This window comes from Cryptomeria japonica, chromosome 9 (assembly GCF_030272615.1).
Source record: "Cryptomeria japonica chromosome 9, Sugi_1.0, whole genome shotgun sequence".
NCBI lineage: Eukaryota > Viridiplantae > Streptophyta > Pinopsida > Cupressales > Cupressaceae > Cryptomeria > Cryptomeria japonica.
The window spans coordinates 5,735,964-5,756,721 of NC_081413.1; the positions used below are offsets into that span (position 1 = coordinate 5,735,964).

Below are 20,758 nucleotides of genomic sequence, written 5' to 3' on the forward strand. Positions count from 1 at the left end.
TGCATAACCTTCGCTGATATCCTGTCTCTCTCCCCCTCACACCCTCTCACATCCATAAGCTTCCTCGATCTTGGTCAATGCCTCTCACACCCATGGCCAAAGACCCTTTCTACAATATATTTCATCCCTTTTAGTTTGCACCACCGAGGAAGTTGAACTTTCAGCAAGATTGGACAATTAAGAAAATTGAATCGTTACTCTTCTTGCATACTGTCATAAGGAAGCTGAATCATCTATTAGATTTTAAACAATTCATTATCGCATGCATTCCCATATTCTCTTTCACTTTCAGCAAATTTAAACTTCATTTAACTTCTTTTTTTTTTGGTGAAATCGGCCCTTTGCTAACTTGTTTTGGCATTTTGGCAAGTTTGAGAACTAAGGAACCTACCGACAACGATTTTCTTTCATTTCAAACAAACTTATTGTCTTCTCCTCCTTTTCAATGAATTGAGACTTTGACTAACTCTTCCATTGGTGAACCAAGTGGTCCGCAAACTTGAAACTTCACCGAAAATTGGTGGACTAAGCTCTTCTTTCAATTGAAAATATTTTCGGCAAATTCCATCTTCAGCAAACCAAGGAGTTTGCAAACTTACGAATCAGCCAAAATTGAGTGTATTTTGATGATTTAGCCAAAATTGAAAATAGGAAGAACCAAGTGTTTCAGCAAACTTGGCTAACATTGAACTTGGCTTTTGGAAAACTTGTCTTTCATCAAACTAAACCATCAGCGAACTAAGCCATCAGTGAACCAAGTAGTTTGCAAACCTATGGAACTGCTGAAGCTCCAAAACTTGGCTAATACTTAGCCAATTTTCACCAAATTTAAACCTCAGATACCCATTAAGCCATTCAATAAGATGGCATTTTCACTTTGGTCAAGTAAATCTCAAAAAATGCCTCCTGAAGCAAACAGTAAAAACATACCCAAAATTGAACTTGAAATTTTTTGGTTGATGTTGATTGCTGGTGCACCCAAATGCTTCTGCGTCAATATGCTATTTTTTCTTCTTTTGGTTGTCACAAGACATTTTCTGCAATTGTAAACAATTCAGCGCTAATCAAAAGTTCAAAATGTTATGGAGGGCCAATATGAAAGGGAGTGAGGATGGAAAACCATTGATGTGAGTTCAAGAATATAGGCTATAGAGATCAATTAGATGGGCAGGTGTAGCTAGTGATATAAAGAATGCACAACATGAGATGGCAAATTGCCAATTACAAGAATGTTGTACATGCCAAGGATCATTGCACAACAATTTACAAGCAAGATCAGAATTGGCATAACAGAAGAAAAGCTACACAAATAAGCAATAAACTGGAAAACTTTTGTCTTCAACGAGCACAAACACAAAATGTGGTTAGAAGTAAGGACAAAAGTAAGCACCACATAAGGATGACATAAAACAAAAACCAAGGAACTCAAACAATTGACATGAATGAACTAATGATTAAGGGAAAAATTAAAAAAAAGGGAGCAAAAAGCAATGGGGAGGACAGAACAATGATGAAGAATGTTTTAGGAAAAGAATACAGCATCCATAATGAGAAAAAGCATAATTTAGTAGATGAAAATCATAAATGATAATTGGCTCTGATGCCACTTAGAAACGTTTCCAAAATCACCATTTATATTTTAATTTTTTTCTGGAAGGTCAGGCAACCTGTTCCATTGTTCTCACACCCTCGTTTAGTATTACTTATGAATTATGTGTGTAATCCGTTCCAGTCCAACCACTACCATGAGCCAGAAAAGCAAACAAAAACATGCTTAAGTCATAAAAATGATTCTTCATCACTCATCTTAGCATTTTTTAAATATATTAGTTGCACACTTTAAAAACATATGCATACTGTACACCAACTGGACATCATTTCAAATTCCAGGATCGCACTGCGAACAGAAGAAAATCACAAGGTTCCTGGTTTATAGAAAAGGATGCTCTCCAAGTGGATCTTTCTGTCCACTTCACAGCACATTAGTCATATAGTTTTGTTTCTTATGTTCTCATCAACAGTAGCATTATATTTAATCTCAGAATATCAACCAGGTATTAGCGCAGAGTTTAAATCTCCAAGAGGATTTTCCCTATTTACATTAAGGTGCCAATTGTTCAGACTTTCTCTGCATAGAACTCTATTTCTTTTTATTTAAATACATGTAGAGCTTGCTGAGTAGTTCTCATTATTCTTGAGAAACTGCAGTGTATTTCAGTCTATGTTGTAGCAATCTATATAAGACATTTTAGTTAACCCATATCTGACATATGAAAGTGGCTCCAGGAAAAATGCAGGAGCCCATGAAAAAACAAATTTCAAATTAATGAAAAGTAAAATTAAATGTAAATTAGTACCTTTGAATAATCCTTTAAATAAGTTTTGCTCCTAACCATGAAGCTGCTTCCACCAGGTTCAGCCCAGCAGTTTGAATGAGTTCCATCCTTTCCAGGTTTTAAGGAGCCTCTAAATTGATTTACATCTACTTCAATTGCAGGAACGCTTAACATTAGTTCTGTATTTGACTCACGACCTGCACAACCAAAATATGTTTAGCTCACAAGAATCCCTTCTAGAAGATAAAGCTCAAAATCATATTCCTAAATTGTATGCAACAAAAGAATGGACAAAACCTGCACCAATATGCAGGATCGATCTATTTGAAAATAACTGCCCCACAAGGCCACTAATTCAACTTCCTTCAGTCAATTGTATAGAGTCCAAAAATCCCCAGCCTAGAGGTAGATTCTAACTGATACATTACCCTATGTAAAGTAGGAGCTCTGCAATCAGTCCATGGCTAATATTTCCCACTTACCCCATGGTAAGCAATCTCACTTGCTCATCAGAAAGGCTTATAGGCAGACTGTCCCAGGCTACCTCGTCACAAGTTGATACCAAAGATTTCAGACTCTTGTTAAGTCATGTTGACAAAAAGATTATCATAAACCATTCGAGCCAAATAATCACTCTTGCATTATCTATCCTTAAGTGACGAGCCCTTGAATCTTACTGGTTGCATGGGGGCAAAGAAGGGGGGTCAAGAAAAAATGAAGGAAAACACAAAAAATCAAAAAGAAAAAGATTTAAGAAACCAAAGTCAATAATCAAGAATCAAAATCAAAGCAAAACTTAAAAATCAAAGTCCAAGAAGAGCAAGCAAAGAAAAAGAAAAAGTGGCAACAAGAAAAGAAAGAAAAGAAACTTAATGGCATAGAAAATAATTCACTATTGACCACAATGACTGCAGGCAGATTCTCTCGATTGAGCTTCCTTTTTCCTTTGCTCTAATTACTTGGTCATCCTAGATCTAAGCCTAGGGTGATTTTACGAGTTTAGGATGTCTACTCCCATTTTCTAGATTTTTCATGGATGAAGATTGATCTTCTTACCCATAATCCTATTCTCACCACTGTGTTAGTATTTTAATCCACACTTTTCAGTGCAACACAATACAAAACAAATATAAATTAAAAATTAGCCTAAAACTGGAAGATGTGTACTTGCAATTTACAATCTTAATAATAATTTTTGGGTTGGCTCACTTCATACTAAATAAAATGCAAATGTGTATCTTATGGGGTTTGCATAACATAAAACACTGAAACATTCTTTCAACGAGGTAAAAGATTTTATGCTTTTTGGTTGAAAATAAATTAGTGATCCACCGAGTTTGGGAACATGGAGATGGGGGGACGGGGGGAAGCGTCTCGGGGACGGGGGACATAGGGCCTAAGTTTGGGAAGGGTGGGGGGACGGCAGGGGGGACTGCGGTGGCAGGGCAGTGAGCAAGCAGTGCTGACGTAATACAAAATACATATAGTACTTGAAAAATTAGTTATAAAAATATGTATAACTGTGTGATGTCCCCATCTTTAACCTAGAGAGTTAGCCAACAATAAACAATGGTGCGATCAAGGGTGGTAGCCTTGATAACATTTTTGAGTAGTTAGGAGTTAGAAAATAATAATTTGTACATAATATTAATAGTTAGCTAAACATTTATATCAATTGTAAAATAAGAAAATATTGTGGAAAATCATCTTACTCCAAAAGACTTCACGATTTTCCTATCAGATCTCCATGAGAAGCAGAATAGATCAAGGTGTAGTAAAGACGAGAAGTTAATAAGTTTTCCATCCATCAAGAGCAGAAGGTTTCATGAGCAAGAACCACTTAATCCATCTCACACACATGGATCATGACCCTATCATTACTCATATTGATCAAATATGATCAACATAAGCAATAAGGGAATCATAATCAGGTCAACATAGAAGATGGTATGATCCATACTACAACCACCATATAATTTTAGGGGCCCTCCTTATGTTAGCTTATTCTAGCAGATTTATTAATTTACTGATTAAATAACCCTTTAGAATAGTAGGGGCCTCCCACCCGAATTGAGATAGTGGTGGGGAATTCTAGCGGTGGAGATAATTCACAAGTGCTCATAAAGGCCTCACCCATATTGACATAACAATGAAGATCTCTTACATTAAGACAACTTCTTATCAGCTGTCAAAAGAAGGCAGTAAGAACATTTATCGTCTCATGATTTTGAAAGCAGAAAAATATGTTTATCGCTGATAAGAGCAAGTCCTCTTTGGTATCACAATCAACAAAGGAAAGCATCTTAAGAAGCTGCTTACTATAAAGTTAATCATCATGGCATCTCGATCTTACTTAAGGACAAACTCCCTAGAAGATTAGAGAAGATAGTTAGTCAACATGAATATCAGATCAATCATACACAATTCCAATACAATCGATGATGATTAAAGGTACACGAAGATATCAACTGCAGATCAATAACAATGCAGATCGTGGCTGGAAATCAATTCAACTAAAGTATTGAAAGAAAGTAATAATGTTCATGAAGTCTTCTTGTTAAGTATCGACTAATGATAAAGCGATAATCAAAGGAAGGGATTAACTAATCCAATGATTAGTCATGATATTGATACTGATTAATTAAGCAAGGAGTTTGTTAAGAAGATGGATTAATTAGATTCAAGATGATGGCAATTAGGAAGCAATTATGGTAATAAGACTAATCGATAAACAAATCAATTGTTATGAAGGCAGACGTTGGGGAGGAGTTATGTCTCATCGCCTATGAAGAGGTGCAAACCATTTGATTTGCAGGGTATAAGAAGACAATCAATCATACTCATTCAGATTATCAATTTGTAAACTTATTTTCACTTCTTTGTATCCCTTAGTGGATCGGCTCGTAGAGTATCAGCCATTCACTTATTTTTGGTTGCATAAATTGAAGCCATATATCAGAGATAGCACCATTGTTGCAAGCACAAATCGTCCATGTCAGAAACAACTTCATTACCATTGTTGCAAGAGCATATTGACCATATCTGATACAGCATCATTATATTTGTTCCAACTATTCATATTCAGATCTGTAACAGCAACATATTGCTTCAAGCAATATCATCATCATATCTACATTGCATAGATTGAAATCAGAAATAGCAATTCATCGCTATAAGCGATTGAAGGACATTATAGCATACTATCCATTGTCAAATCAGAGAAGACTGAAGCTCAAGAGCTGAGGATTATTTTCAGATTTGAAGATTGAGAATTTCCTTGTAGCTTTCTCTTGCATGTGTTTCTGATTTTTAGATCAGATTTCAGATTTATGTTTGTTGCCTTTAAGGCTAAAAGCATTGTAATTTCAAAACAACTGTGTAATTTCATTTTCAGGATAATCAATTGAAAGAAAGAAACAAGTCTTGCATGTTTTCATATTTACTCTCCTTGTTGTTTCCAAGTTAATTTGTGATAGGGGAGTACCCTAAATTATTTTTAAGTCAAATCATTTGTGGATTTGCACAAGTGTGGTTTGAGAGGGAAAGTCTCCATTCATCATTTATATATTTCGGTTTTAGCATATTGGAGCCTGTCTTTGCCTCCATCTTGCTATTGTATCTAGTCATATTTCTTATTAGAATGATATCTTTAATTAGTTACTTAATGGTCAATATTGTATGATATTGTAAATATTAGATTGTTTCTAATTTTGTTTCAGTTGTCGATTGTTTCTTTATGGAAACATTGATCTTGTAACTCTATAAATGATCTTTCGATCATTCATTCATTTTTTACCAATTACCTGTGTAATATGGTATCAGAGCTCAAGAGAATTTTTTTCGAAAATTTTTGTAATCCTAATTTTATAATTAGTGAAAAAATTTAAAAATTATTCTAGACTTTTTATCAAAAACCTATCTAGGGTTTTCCGTCTCATTTTCCGATCTGTTCGTGTGGAAATCACGACCTCTGCATTTGGCGACCTATTTTCTGGCTCTGTTCACAAAAATACTTCTTTCTACAGTACGATTTTCTTTGGTGCCTATGTTTGAGGGTTTTAATGCAAATTTTTTGTGTTTTCTATTCAACCTGCTCAAAATATCTGCCTGCATGTTTGTTTAAGCTCACGATTTCCATTCCCGACGCGATTTTTCGTTGCATCTGTCTACGACAACACAAATCTGTGGCCCAAGATTTCCAAAGCGTGAAGATTCGCGATGTCAAGGCGTGTTCGAGCATCACCATTTATCCGCTCGACATGTGAGACCCGCAAATCTGTTATTGTGCGTTGTTCTTTTGCGACCTAAACAAACCTGTGTCGGATTTCTCAGTCGTGACCTAGGGTTACTAGGTCTCTGATTCTGCGACCAGCATCTGAGAATATAATTTTTGTTTGCAGCATGTTATCACGGTTTTCTTCAAAATCGTCTTGTTTTTTGTACACATTTCAGCAGCTAGGGTTTTCCGCACAACCAATCTCAACTGCATGTCATCAATATTTTCTAGGTTCTGTATAAATTTTCTAGTTTATTCGAATCCTCATCTGGGTCACCCTCAGAATTTTTTGGGTCATCCGAAATCCATACATTGGGATCCATGCCCGAAGATTTTTAATTCTACCTCGAAATTAGTGCAATTTTTCTGCCTCGGTATTTTTCTTTACGCGATTTCATGCGTTGACTATCTCCTATGCCATCATTTGGTCAACCAGCTTTGACCTCAGTTTTTAGTAATGGCATCTCTAACAAATATTCTACTCGAGGGGAATCAAAAATTCAACAGCAGAATTTATAATACTTGGAAGCAGCAAATGCTCGCAATTTTTGAGTATCATGTCATCAATCAGTTGGTCCTTGGAAAAGTCCCCCGTCCCACTACAGCCAGTCCTCATCAGACAAAGTTTGATGAACAAAATCGTGGAGCTGTCATGCTCATCAAGCTCTCAGTGACCGACGATCAACTTCCTCAGATACCTACCGACAAAACAGCTGTCAAGATATGGGAGCATCTCAAGATGCTGCATGAGACATCTCATAAGAGCAAAACCTTCTTTCTGAAAAATATGCTCTTCTCTATTGTCATGAATGAGTGCAAATCCCTTCAAGAGCATCTCAATCGGATCAAGGACATCCGTGATCAGTTAGAAGCCATCGATTGGAATATGGAGGAGGACATGGTAGTTATCACATTGAAGAGTCTACCAAAGTCCTACAAGCATTTTGTCGAAACACTCAACATCACCTCAACTGGTGTTGATCTGAAGTTCGCTGATCTCTGCACTAAACTTCTGCAGTAGGATCGGTGGAAGCAGCAGTTCGGCAACAGTACAAGCTCATCCTCTACAGAATAAGCTTTTGCAGCCAAATCCTTTCAGAAGGATAAAGGCAAATCTCAGTCTTCTCAGCAGAAGAACTCTGCTTTGTCATCGGAAGGCTCGAAGAAGAAAAGTGTTTAGTGCAATTACTGCCATAAGTTTGGTCATACGAAACTTGAGTGTCGTAAACGCTTGGTTGCACAAGCCAAGAAAAGTGGTTCACAACCTAAACAAAATGTAGTGGAGCACACTGAGCAAAGCGAGTCTACCTTTTACGCCTTCATGGCTAAAAGACATACAGACCATGTAAAATCTTCTGCTTGGTATATAGATTTAGGTGCCTCATGCCACTTCACTCATCGTCGAGATTGGTTCACTGATTTTCAACCTTACTCAAATTCAGTTATTTTTGGAGGAGGGAAAGAGGACACCGTTGTCGGAAAGGGTAATGTACATATTCAATCTAGAGGGAGGAAATTGATTTTCCTCAACGTGTACTATGTTCCAGGAATGGAACTCAACCTTCTCTCAGTCAGTCAAATTTCGGAGACATTCTCCTCAGCTTGACATGACCTTTAGTTTACATCAGTGCAGTATCATTGATCGGGAGACTCAGTCTACAGTTACTGTGGGTCTTGAGGATCATGGTCTATTCAAACTAGTTGACTCTGGTGATTCTCTGGAGCTTGCCATGGCAGCCAAGCGCTCCTCTGTTAGTACACTTTGGCATCAGTGTTATGGGCACTTAAATGTGCACTATCTTTCTCAGCTTGTCATCGGACTGCCAGAGATCCGGACCTAGAACTTTGGTGTTTGTGGAGCATGTCAGGCTGGGAAGCAGCATCGGACTCTGTTTTCGGATGGAGACTCCTAGAGAGCTTCTAAGGTACTACAACTGGTCCATGCTGATATCTGTGGACCTATGGCTACTCCTGTTACTGGGTCTAGGTATTTTTTACTTTTTGTTGATGATTTCAGTCGAAAAATGTGGGTGTATTTTCTCCATCAGAAATCAGAGATGTTTGTTTTCTTTCAAAAGTTCAAAGCATCAGTAGAAAAAGAGTCTGGTCAACATATTGTTACTCTTCGGTCTGATAATGGGGGAGAATTTTGTTCTTCTGCATTCTCCCATTTTTGTGAACATGGCATAAACCGCCAACTCACTACACCTTACACTCCTCAGCAAAACGATGGCGTTGAGCAAAGAAACCACACGATTACCAAAATGGCCCGGTTTATGCTTGAACACAAGACTGTTCCAAAGAAGTTTTGGCCTGAAGCAGTTAACACTGCAATCTATCTTCTAAATCGGTCTCCTATAGTGGCTATGAAGAAGAACACTCTGGAAGAAGCCTGGTTAGGCCGCAAGCCCAGAATCAGTCATTTGAAAGTTTTTGGCTCCACTACCTTTGTCTAGATACCTGATGCTAAACACACCATGTTGGATGCCAAGAGCTAGAACCTGCTCACTGGCTACAGTGATAATCACAAAGCCTACCGACTGGTTAATATCGAGACAAATCATCTCATCTTCAGTCGTGATGTGAATTTTGATGAGGAACAAGTGCCATTTCATCTCTCTTCTCTAGTTGTGGATTCAGAGGATTAGCCATTGAAGGCTTCAGACTTGGGTGTTCGTCTTCAATTAGGTCCACCTAATGGGAGGGCTCTAGCTATTCCAATTCCTGCACCTACACCAATTCCTTCTCCTGCAGGAACACCTAGACACGCAGCTGCACCACCTGGCTTTCCTCAAGATTCATATGATCTTCTGTTTGATGAACCTGATCTTGTTGTACCTCTTGCATCTGATGTTGGCACTTCCACTCTCTAGCCTAAATGGTGGGCTAAGACAATTGCTAATCTTCAAGATGATGAGCTTATCTAGGGTAGAACTGCTCGAAAGAAGAGCAAACAACCGGATTATGTTAATTTTTCTCTCATGGCCAACATTCATAGTGTGTATGAACCTCAAACATACACAGAGGCGAAAGGGATACCTAAGTGGGAACAAGCTATGGCTACTGAGCACCATAGTCTGCTGAAAAAAAAATAACACTTGGGTTCTGTCAAATCTTCCTCCAAGGATGAAACCCATTGGATGCAAATGGGTCTATAAGGTCAAACACAAGGCTGATGGTACTTTGGATAAGTACAAGGCTCATCTCGTTGCTAAAGGCTTTTCTTAGCATGAAGGAATTGATTACAAGGAGACCTTTGCTCCGACAGCAAAGATGAGCACCATCAGATTAGTCCTAGCCATGGCAACTCAGTGTGGCTTGAAGGTCCATCAAATGGACGTCAAGAGTGCCTTCCTGAATGGTTAGTTACAAGAAGAGGTCTACATGACACAACCTCCTGGATTCATGGTTGCCGGAAAAGAACACCAGGTGCTCAAACTGGTAAAAGCACTCTATCTCTCATGTACCTTGGGCATGGTACATGAAAATTGATAAGTACCTCACAAATCAGGGTTTTCGGAGAAGTCCTTCTAACTCAAATCTATATGTCAAGACTGTTGGCAATGATATCATCATTCTGGTTGTTTATGTTGATGATGCAATCATCACTAGCAGTTCGGCATCTTTGATTCAGGGAATCAAGCAGAATTTATGCCAGTCTTTTGACATGACTGACCTTGGGCTTCTGCACTACTGCCTAGGTGTTGAGGTTTGGCAGCAGTCTCATGGCATCTTCATCTCTCAATCCAAATATGCTTAGGCTCTACTAGACAAGTTCCAAATGCAAGACTACAAACCTACATCTATGCTTATGGAGAAAGGCCTGAAGTTGTTGGCCAAATCCGGTTCTCCAATTGAGAATGAATCCAATTTCAAGCAACTAGTGGGCATTTCAATATATCTCACCGCCACTAGACCTGATCTAAGCTATGCAATGAGTTACATATCCCGCTTCATGACAGCCCCTACATCAGATCATTGGGCTACAAGGAGGCGGATCCTGCGCTATGTCAAGGGCACTTCAGACTTTGGTATCCTTTATGGATGAACCAAAGATCCTAGACTCATCAGTTTCACGAATTCGGATTGGGCAGGCTTTGTTGATGACAGAAAGTTCACATTTGGGTATGTCTTCAGTTTGGGCATTGGTGCTGTCACTTGGACCAGTAAGACGCAGTAGGTCGTAGCTCTTTCCTCGACCAAAATTGAATATCGAGTTAAAGCAACTTGTGAGGCGGTTTGGCTTCGAAGGATGCTTTCAGACATCCACATGCCTCGAGCAGGCCCTACACCCCTTTTCTGTGACAATCAAGGGGTGCTCAAAATCGTCAAAAATCCAGTCTTCTATGAGCGAACCAAGCATGTTGAGCTTCATTGTCACTTCATCCGCAAGCTGGTTGAAGATGGATCCATAGATTTGCAGTATGTTCCTACTGAGGACCAGACTGCAGATATCCTCACCAATTCCCTACATCCAGATAAGTTTGTTAAGTTCAAGGAGCTACTTGGTGTAGTAGACAGATTGACCATTAATAGAGGGTATTAGAATAATATCTTTCATTAGTTGTTTAATGATCAATATTGTATGATATTGTAAATATTAGATTGTTTCTAATTTTGTTTCAGTTGTCGACTGTTTCTTTATGGAAACATCAATCTTGTAACTCTATAAATGATCTGTTGATCATTCATTTAATTCTTTCAATTTTTACCAATTACTTGTTGTGATGTCCCCATCCTAGTCGGGGCTTGAGAGTTGATGACTTAGCTTATTTCCTGGACCCTCGTAGGCTAACAAGGTATGGACAGAGGGTCATGGAGACAGTGGATGGAGGATGATGTTCTTCAGTTCAGTGTTAGGTTCAGTTCAGGCTTCGTTGGAGCAGTTTCTGACTCCATTTGAGGGACTTGTTATTTATAGCATTTTGGCTATTTATAGATGGGAAGTTGGCTATTTTTAGACAGGCCCCTGGTCACATGGGTTTTGGGAGCTTTATCTCCAGCTTCTAACAGTTCATGTTTTGGAGTCATATTGAGAGAGATATTAATTTTTCAGTGAATTACAAGCTAAATTTTATTTAATGACGTTTATCATAAAGTCACATTGACTTTTTAATTAAATATTTCACTTAAATTTATTTAAGTGACTTTTTATTTCTCTATAGTTGGATGCCTAAATTAAAAGTGTTTTAACACTTATGAGATTTTCTATAACCCTAAAAGAAACCCTAAATAAAAATCATGGGTTTTTGCATAAAGCCGCCCCTAGAGAAATTAAATTCATTAATTGTTGATTACTTGATATCTCATTCCTCTTTGGGTTTTGGAGCTTGAGGGTTTCGGACTAGATTCTTCATTTGGGAACGTTTATTCTTCAGTGCATAGTAATGGTGAGACTATGAAAGATCAGCTGAATTGTTGCAACTGTGGTTGGCTTCATTCAGAAGTCAAATTCAATCAAATTGGGGCAGATTTGGCTTCTTACAAGGCAGATTTGTTGTAGGTTTCCTATTTGTTGTTTTGCTGTTAATTTTTTTGTGGTTTGGAGACCTCCTTTCCCAAACACACAGCTTGCTCATTTATTGGCACCATCTTCCCACTGTTTGGGCGTCTTAGTATTAAATAAGAGCAGATCTGAATTGTTTTCAGAAATAAAAAAATCAGAACTTCGTAAGTTGCTGATTGAATCCTTTTAATTCAATAAATTGGCTAAGGACCTATGGGTATGCTTCTAAATTTTCCAATTATTGTTTCAGCTAATTAATTTCATGTATTTCTTTCAATATGTGTTGAGAATTAAAGAAACCCTTCTGCAACTTTTGTCTATTTTTGAAAGACCATCTCTAATAATCAAAACACAAATAAAAGAATAATAAACTACAGCAGGTTGAAGAATTGAACCAGCAAGGGTTCATCACACTTGTGTAATAATTTTGAGTCCTATAGACCACTTTTGGTGTTACATCCCTCTTGTGCCCTAAAATTTTGGTTATCATTCACACAATTTTCTGATACTTTATTCTGCAATGGTGAAATATGAATGCCCTAATTTAATGTGAATTGCATTTTTAAACCCTAGTTTTATGTTAATTTCATGTCATTTGATGCCCTAGATTGATGATAAAATTCATGTTCATTTGATGCCCTCATTTGGGGTTAATTTCATGTGCAATTTAGACTATGATTATGAGATTTTAATAGTCGGAGAGAAAATGTAAACATATATGCAATGTGTATCTATTTCTTTTGGATCTATCATTTAATGTGAAGACATACATGGTTGTGAATGTTTAAATTCTTGGCAAGTTATATACTTGTAAAAGAAATGATGGCAACATCATTAATCCATTTGTACTCGTTTTGAGTGTGTGCAGAGACTATCGTCCTCTGCAGAAGGAGGGAAAATATCTCGTTTTTATATTTCGTCCGCCAGTTTTTGGTCTTGTCAATGTCGATTGCCGTCAAACTATCCTATCACCTTGGCCTCCTGTCGCCACTCCATCCTATCCTTGGTCTGCTGAATTTCGGAAATGACTCAATATGAATTCATTAATAATTTCTTCTTTTTTTAATATATAATTAATTTTTAATTAATTATTTAATAAATTAAGGATATTTCTTCAAAAAAAGAAAATAATTATAATAACATTTCTTTTAACGTTATATTGATTATTAAATTTAATGCTTAGCAACGTTTATCACTCAATTTAATTAAGCCAACATTAAACAATAATTTATTAATATAATTTTAAACTAAACTAATCCAGGCGACACCATCATGTAGTCGCCACCCCAACTTCAGCCACTAAGTGTTTAATTAGACTTTTTTTTTTTTTTAAAAACGATAATGTATCATGGATAATAATGTATCGTTTCTTGCATTGAAGCGGCAATAAAAACGATGATTATTTGAGCTTAGAATATTGAAAAAGAAATATGGACTATAACCTCTAAATTGGCCAAACAATAACGTATTCCAAATTAATTTATGCATTGGTTTCATTGAACGGAAATGCGAATTAGGTTTTGATGTGTTTGGGCAGAATTTATAATGTTTTGGCATCCGAAAATTTAAGAAGGAATTGAAAAACGGTTTTCTTAAATTCATTCATTCATTCTTCTTCCTTACGGTAGCAAACAAAAACAGTTAGGGATTTCTTTGCTTAAAAAAAAGAGCTGAAGTTGTTGACGGCAAGTGGAGCTGAAACTGGAGACGTTGACAGCAGTAGCTGGAGTTGAAGACAGAGGAAGCGGGTTGAACTGAAGATTTTTGGAGACCAAATTACAGCTGAAGTTTCTAACAAGTCATGCTCTTGTTACAGTTTAACTATGTATTGCAACTACTCTATCTCTGTTGAAAAGATTGTCTTCTTACTTATTGATTATAAGAAAATTTATTAAGCTGAATAGGAAAGAATGTGCAGAAGAATTCTTGTTTGAGCTAGGAGTAATCTTAGTCATTAATGCATATAATTTGAAGGAATTAAGTTTGAGGGTTTAATTTCAAATTTTAAAAGATTCATGTGATAAAATATAGTCTTTAATAAGTGAAAAGAAAGAGTGTTTTTCTTATTAATTCTGAGTGTTAGAAAAGAGTTCGAGGAGAAATTAAGCTGTTCAATTCCTAGCTCTGCATGTCTGGAAAAAAGAAAAAAAAAAGTATATATTTAATGCAAAAGCTCTGTTTTACTTGGTAGGTTAGAAGGATTAATTCTTTAGCTGTACATGTTGAAAGAATGGAAGAAGATTTATATTCTTTGTTCAATGCGAATGAGAGTTTATGCTTTCCAAGACTCTGTGTGTGAAAAGCAATGAAGAAAAGATTGTGCTTCGTGTAGCTTGCATTGTAAAGAAAAGAAGGAACTGAATAATAAAAACTGAACTTGAGGGAAAGAACATTGAACTTTTGAATAATTTCAGTCAGTCCACTAAGCCTTAACTCAGATAAAGTTTATGATATTAAATGGGCAGACTTGTTTAGGTTATTTTTAAAACGAGAAACTAGAACAATAGTTGGGAAGACCCTTTCAATGATTGGAAGAAATTGAGAAATTAGTGCTTGCTATATTAAATGGCTACTCATGAAATTTTGAGACTGAAAACATACATTTGCTTATACCTTCAAGACTGAAATTAACCAAGGGCGGTCATAATACATTATGTGGAACTTGAAATAAAAAATTACGTAACTATGAAACAGAAGATTGCTGCCTTTGAAAGAAAACTAAACAGCATACACTAATGGTTGTTTCGGCTGACCAATCCTATCTCCCAGTAAACTCATGGAGTAGACTACTTGCGAGCAGGCAAGTAATACCTTAACTGGTTGAATGAGTCTCCTAAGCCAACAATAACTTTGTCTATTTATCACAGTCAGAGTGCAGTAGCACGGGAGACTGATGATAATTGAAAAAGACATAGACTAAGTCGAGCAGGGTGTATCTGACTTCACGACAAAATTTGTGACGAGCGCCAACTAAAACCTTGGCCAAGGTGTAACTATTGCGTATAGTTTTCAGTCAGACATGTACCCAGATTCACAGCCAATCAGGAATCATACTAGTAGGGGATACCTTGGTGTATGATTGATTAGGGAATTGTGTAGGGACATCACTAGGGCTTAGGTGGCATTGGAATTCTCTATTCATTTCTCTGCAAAGGGTCGGGTTCTTCCTTATGGAATGACACCGGGGGACTGTTATGGTCTGTGGTTGGGCGGAAAATCGCCCTGATGATATTTTCCCTTCTTTCGATGGCATCTGTCAAAGAACTCAAGACACAATCCGAGACACAGATATCTAGTAAACTTAAAAGTAGATTAAATTTTTAATTCTTCCTTAAGTTATATGAAATAATGTTTAAATATTATGTTTCAAGTTGTTTTCAGCATTATTTCCTTCTGTACCTTATTTCATTTCAATAATAAAAAAAGAAATATCTCGTTCTTTCTAAAAATAGTAATACATATCTTTTATCATCTTCCATTTATTTTTGGAAAGTTGCAAAGTTGTTTAAAATGTTGCATTGTTGTTTTTACATTTTTTGCTAAGTTTTAGCCTGTTACATTTGGTCACTTGTGGACACTGGACATTAAAATAATTTCTTTCTTTGTTCCTTTCGAGAAGCCATTCTGCAATGCAATGAAGATAATAAGACTAATGTTTTCTCCAAAACTCATGCAAAGCACTTGATACAGACTTCTTGTTTCTGTACCTCATCTCAAGCAAACTAAGCTGCCTTATTCCACTTCACAGGAATCGCCAAATACAATTAAAATGAACAACTGCACTGTCACCATTAATTTCCCTATCATCCAGACACTTTGCAGAATATGGCCAACAGGCCCAACACCATAGAAGAAGACACTTCAGACCTCCACAAATCAGCAATTTCTAAAATAGAAATCATTCTCTGTTACTGATTACCAAATAAGATCAACTGCTGACTAAAGCATAGTTGAATTTGTTTACTTTGTGTCAGATTATGTTTCTATGGCTAAGTTTTTGTCTATAAAAGCTCCTTGTATGGCAAAGAGGTGTCCTTCCCATCTTTATTAGAATAGCCATGCTTCCTTGTTTTATTAAAAAGTCTCATCCGCATGGTGTCAATTTCTGACAAAATAGATAGCTTGGAAAAATCCCACTGATTGACAACCATTTTATTTAAGTATATTAGCACTCCTGCTTCTGATTATTAAAAAAATACATATATAAAATGGGGTTCATATACACAAAAATAACTGTTATTCAAGCATTTTCAGCTTAATACAAAGAAATGCATAGTTAATATTCATTATGCTCAGCACAGTCAAAATAACTAGAAAAGGCAGGATGGTAGCAAGAGAGAAATGGACCTGGGGGACCCATCAATGACATGCCAAGTACAGCCCATGAAATGTTCTTCAACTTATGCACACCAGCCTGATCGAGTACCCACAAAATCAGGACATCATCAGGGAAAAAAATATTCTCTTCATTAGGAGCTACATGCAATAGATAAAGAAATCCTACAGAAGAACTTCTTATAGAAATGAATAACTCCAAGTACTGTACTGTAATATCTTTTCATTCAAATGGGAACATGTCTACAAGCAAGGAAATATATTTACTAAGGACTACTTGAAATTTGATGCACAAGAAGCTAGCATTTAAAAAAGGAAGATTAAAAAAAATACCTTCTCAGGAGATTGTTCATCCTCATCCTCATCGCTATCTTCCCCCTCCATAGGACCCTGAGCAGCAATTGCATCATAAAACTCTTCTTCCGTTTCAAATTCAGGAAGTTCAACCTTGATGTCTGAATCCCCTTGAGCTTTCTTTTTGGCTGTTACAGGTAATGCCTCAAGACTGAGACCAGGATTTGCTCCAAAGTACTCTCTCAAACCTGATGACATCAAAAATAATAATTCAAAATGAAATTCGTTTGGCATGACGAAGAACCACTCAAGATCTATGACAATAATCGACAGAATCAAGTGAAATAAGACAATAGTTTATCAATCCAGATGTAATTCAGTCTGAATACATTTCAAAAGAAACTGTGATACGTTGAAATTTCATATTAAATACTACGTTAAAAATTAAAAAATAAACATATAAACTTACCAGATGGGTAAGTTTGGTTATGTGAAGTTGGCAATGTTTTTAATTTTCCTTCGTTATATGCATATCTCTATAAACAATCTACATAGGTTAAGAATAAGCTTCTAGAAAAACTATGTAATTGATTTGCATGGATGTTTGTATCACACTCCACAATCTTTTGATCATGGAGTCTGATCCAAAACATCAATGCAAATAAATCACAACTAAATTTGCTTCTTCTCAAGCTAATGGACTGTGCAACTGATAGACAATTTATGTAGGATCATACAATAGAGAGTCCTTGCTTAACATGTTTTTAGGAAACTTCATGCCAAGTGTATGGATCAAAAAGCCAGCCATTCTATTAAAAAAAATGGAGCTAACTCGCTCGAGCCTGGCAGGGTTTAAGAAGAGCGGATCCAGGGCACACTCGTACAAGGTGATCTGCGTGGATGTGGAAGCCATAGTGAGAAAATAATCTGAGGAGCTCGAGCGGATGGTGGTCATTGGCCGTATCCTTGCCAAAAAGTTCAGCATGTGCAAAACTAAAGACTGGATCGAGCATCAGTGGGATGGAGCTGTCATGCCCCCACTAAGAACACAAAATTCAGATCAGATTGCAGAAGTTAAATAATAAGGAAGCCGACCTAGGTTAGAATGATTTAATTACCAGCGGATGGACACAGCAGGACCAAAGTAAATGCAAAAAAAAAAAAATAATAAAAATTTAATCATGCTAGCCGATCTCAGTGCATTGAAAGGGTAATGAACAGTCATCTTAATTTAAATGGATATATCTTTTAATCAGTCACCTCTCTTCGTAGAAATATGATATGATATGTAATGTCCGCATTTTTAGAGTAAGAATAATTAATTAATTTAATTAGTTAAGTTGTCCAAATTATTATTATTTTTCATGCATAGCTTAATTGATTATTTTAATTAATAGTATTAAGTTAATTATTTATAAAGTTATTAAATAAATTAAAAATTAAAAGATGACTTTATATTTAATTAATTTCATAAAGTGACTTAAATAAATATTATATCATAAAGTCACTTAGTGAAATAATATTATTAATATTATTTCTAGAAGCTTCTAGATGATGGATTAAAAAAGTATAAAAGGAGGTTTAGCTCAGCTTCTCATCAGCCAGGAATTGATATTTACTTTGTGGAGTTTGTGGAGACGAGGGTCTCTGCAAAATATTGTCTCCGGCTGATTAGAAGCTGAGCTAAACATCCTTTTATACTTTTTTAATCCATCATCCAGAAGCTTATAGAAATAATATTAATTTAATATTATTTCACTTAAGTGACTTTATGATATAATATTATTTCACTTAAGTCACTTTATTAAATTAATTAAATATAAAGTCATCTTTTAATTTTTAATTTATTTGATAACTTTATAAATAATTAACTTAATACTATTAATTAAAATAATTAATTAACCTATCCATGAAAAATAATAATAATTTGGACAACTTAACTAATTAAATTAATTAATTATTCTTACTCCAAAAATGGGGACATTACATGATATAAATAAGAGTTGAGATGGAAGCAAGAAGGGGAATGAAAATGGAAAAAAAAGATATCAGAAAATAAAGAAATTAAGGGCAAAACCTAACATAGTATTACTCGCCTGAAATTAGGAAGTTGAAGAAGTGTTTTGATCTGCATTAAGAAGGCCTATGACTGATTATTGGATCGAAGAGAATCAGATCTAATATTGATAACAGATTCAAGCATACAGATCTGACCAGACTTAGAGAGCAGAATCAAAGGCAAATTGTAGCAGATCAAATAGCAGAATTAATGGCGATTTGTAACAAACCTAAGATCAGATTTTTGAAGGTTTAATAAGCAAATTATTTCAGACTTTCTGAGCAGATAAGCAGATGTGCAAGGCAGTGATTAATCAGAGTCTACAAAGCTACAATGGAAATTAAGGAAGAGCTTTATCTTAACCAAAGGTTAAAATAGTATGGTGAATAGTTGCATCTCATGATGAGATGAGATATAAAATGCTGAAGCAAGGATTGGAGAAATAAGTAGAGCTATGAAGATTATTTGAATTTGAACAGAAGTAAACAATGAATTATTCATTTTTAATGATCAGAAGAATTTATAAGGCAGATATGGTGAAGGAAATATAAGCATGGAGCAATGAAGAATATATAAGGAAAAACATTCAAAGAGAAGAAAGTGATCAACATAAGATTTAAATAGTGAACGTTGATTGTGAAAATGAGTAGTGTGAAATACATAGTAATATCATTCGTTTTTAGCAGAACTTAAGAGCAGATTTATGAGAGTTATGAGCATATTGTAGGACATGTTATAGCAGATTTATGATCACCATTATAGCAGATTGGATAAGAGATTTATGATCACCCACTGGAGATTGGATAAGAGATTTATAGCAGATTATCATGAGAAGATAGTGATCACATTGTTTTATGATCAGTCTATAGCAGATTTGAATAGAGCAGATTAAAGAAGAGTGTTATACCTCTTGTGAAGACAATTTTGAATGAGGGGTCGGTGCCTCTAAGAGAATGAGGGGTTGGTGCCTCTAGTGAGTTGGTGCTCACGAACTATATGAGGGGTTGGTGCCTCTAGTGGGAAAGTTCTCATGAATTGAATGAGAGATTGCTGCCTCTAGTAGGTTAATCCTACAACCTTTGTTAAAGAAAATTTTATATAAATGCATTAATTTGTCGTGGTTTTCTCCCCTTAGGATTTCAATGTATAGTTTGTGTTCTATTTGTGTTCCATGATAGTTAGATCTCATGTGAATATTAATATGCAATGAATATGCTTTATTCTTATGATATTAAGTTGAAAAAGTAAAAGTTTGTTGTTATACTGATTCACACCCACCCCCAATCCCCCCTAGTATAATTGTGTTCTCAACAAAGAATAGAAAAATAATTGTTTCCTTGTTATCACTTTGTATGTCGATGATATATTGTTTTTCGTAAAAATAAGGATGTGATTATGGACTTGAAATCTACAATTTTTACAAAGTAAGATATGTACTTGAGGGCTGTTAAGTTCATCTTAGGCATGGCAATCAAGAGAGATAAGAGAAAATACAAAGCTTTTATTGGGCCAAAGTAAGCATATAAAGTCAATGTTACAACATTTCAACATGATAAATTGTAGACTACTGAATTTCTTTTTAGTGGAGACTGGGTTATTAGTAGAGTAATGTCTATCCACACTTGATGAGATCAAGGATTTGTCCCATGTTTCTTATGCTAGTGCAGTAGGTAGTCTTATGTATAATATGATTTACAACTCTACACCAAAGCAAACATTGTTGAACTAGTGGGAGTACTTAAATGTTTCATGATTAATCTTGGTCAAGATCATAAGGCTGTAATAAGGAGGGTTTTCAATTATTTTCAGGGTACTTTTGAGTACTCTATATGTTATCAACAAGATGATATCTCAAGGGACCTGCAACACAAAATGAATATTCAATTACATTCCACAGGGATGCATCACCTCCTTTTACCCTCGTCCCCATACCCAAAACATTTTAAGGACTT

General features: G+C 35.9%; 1 protein-coding gene across 2 annotated transcripts in view; it reads right to left on the reverse strand.

Annotated features, from left to right (window-relative positions):
- LOC131032502 (protein ENHANCED DISEASE RESISTANCE 2) overlaps positions 1 to 20,758 on the reverse strand; it is a 338,782-nt gene that overhangs the window by 157,708 nt on the left and 160,316 nt on the right. For both annotated transcript variants that reach the window (XM_059210938.1, XM_057963515.2), the window contains 3 exons: positions 16,787 to 16,995; positions 16,466 to 16,532; positions 2,358 to 2,533 (listed from right to left, as the gene is read on the reverse strand). In XM_059210938.1, coding sequence (XP_059066921.1) covers positions 2,358 to 2,533; positions 16,466 to 16,532; positions 16,787 to 16,995 — 452 coding nt within the window. The remainder of the gene's footprint in view (positions 1 to 2,357; positions 2,534 to 16,465; positions 16,533 to 16,786; positions 16,996 to 20,758) is intronic.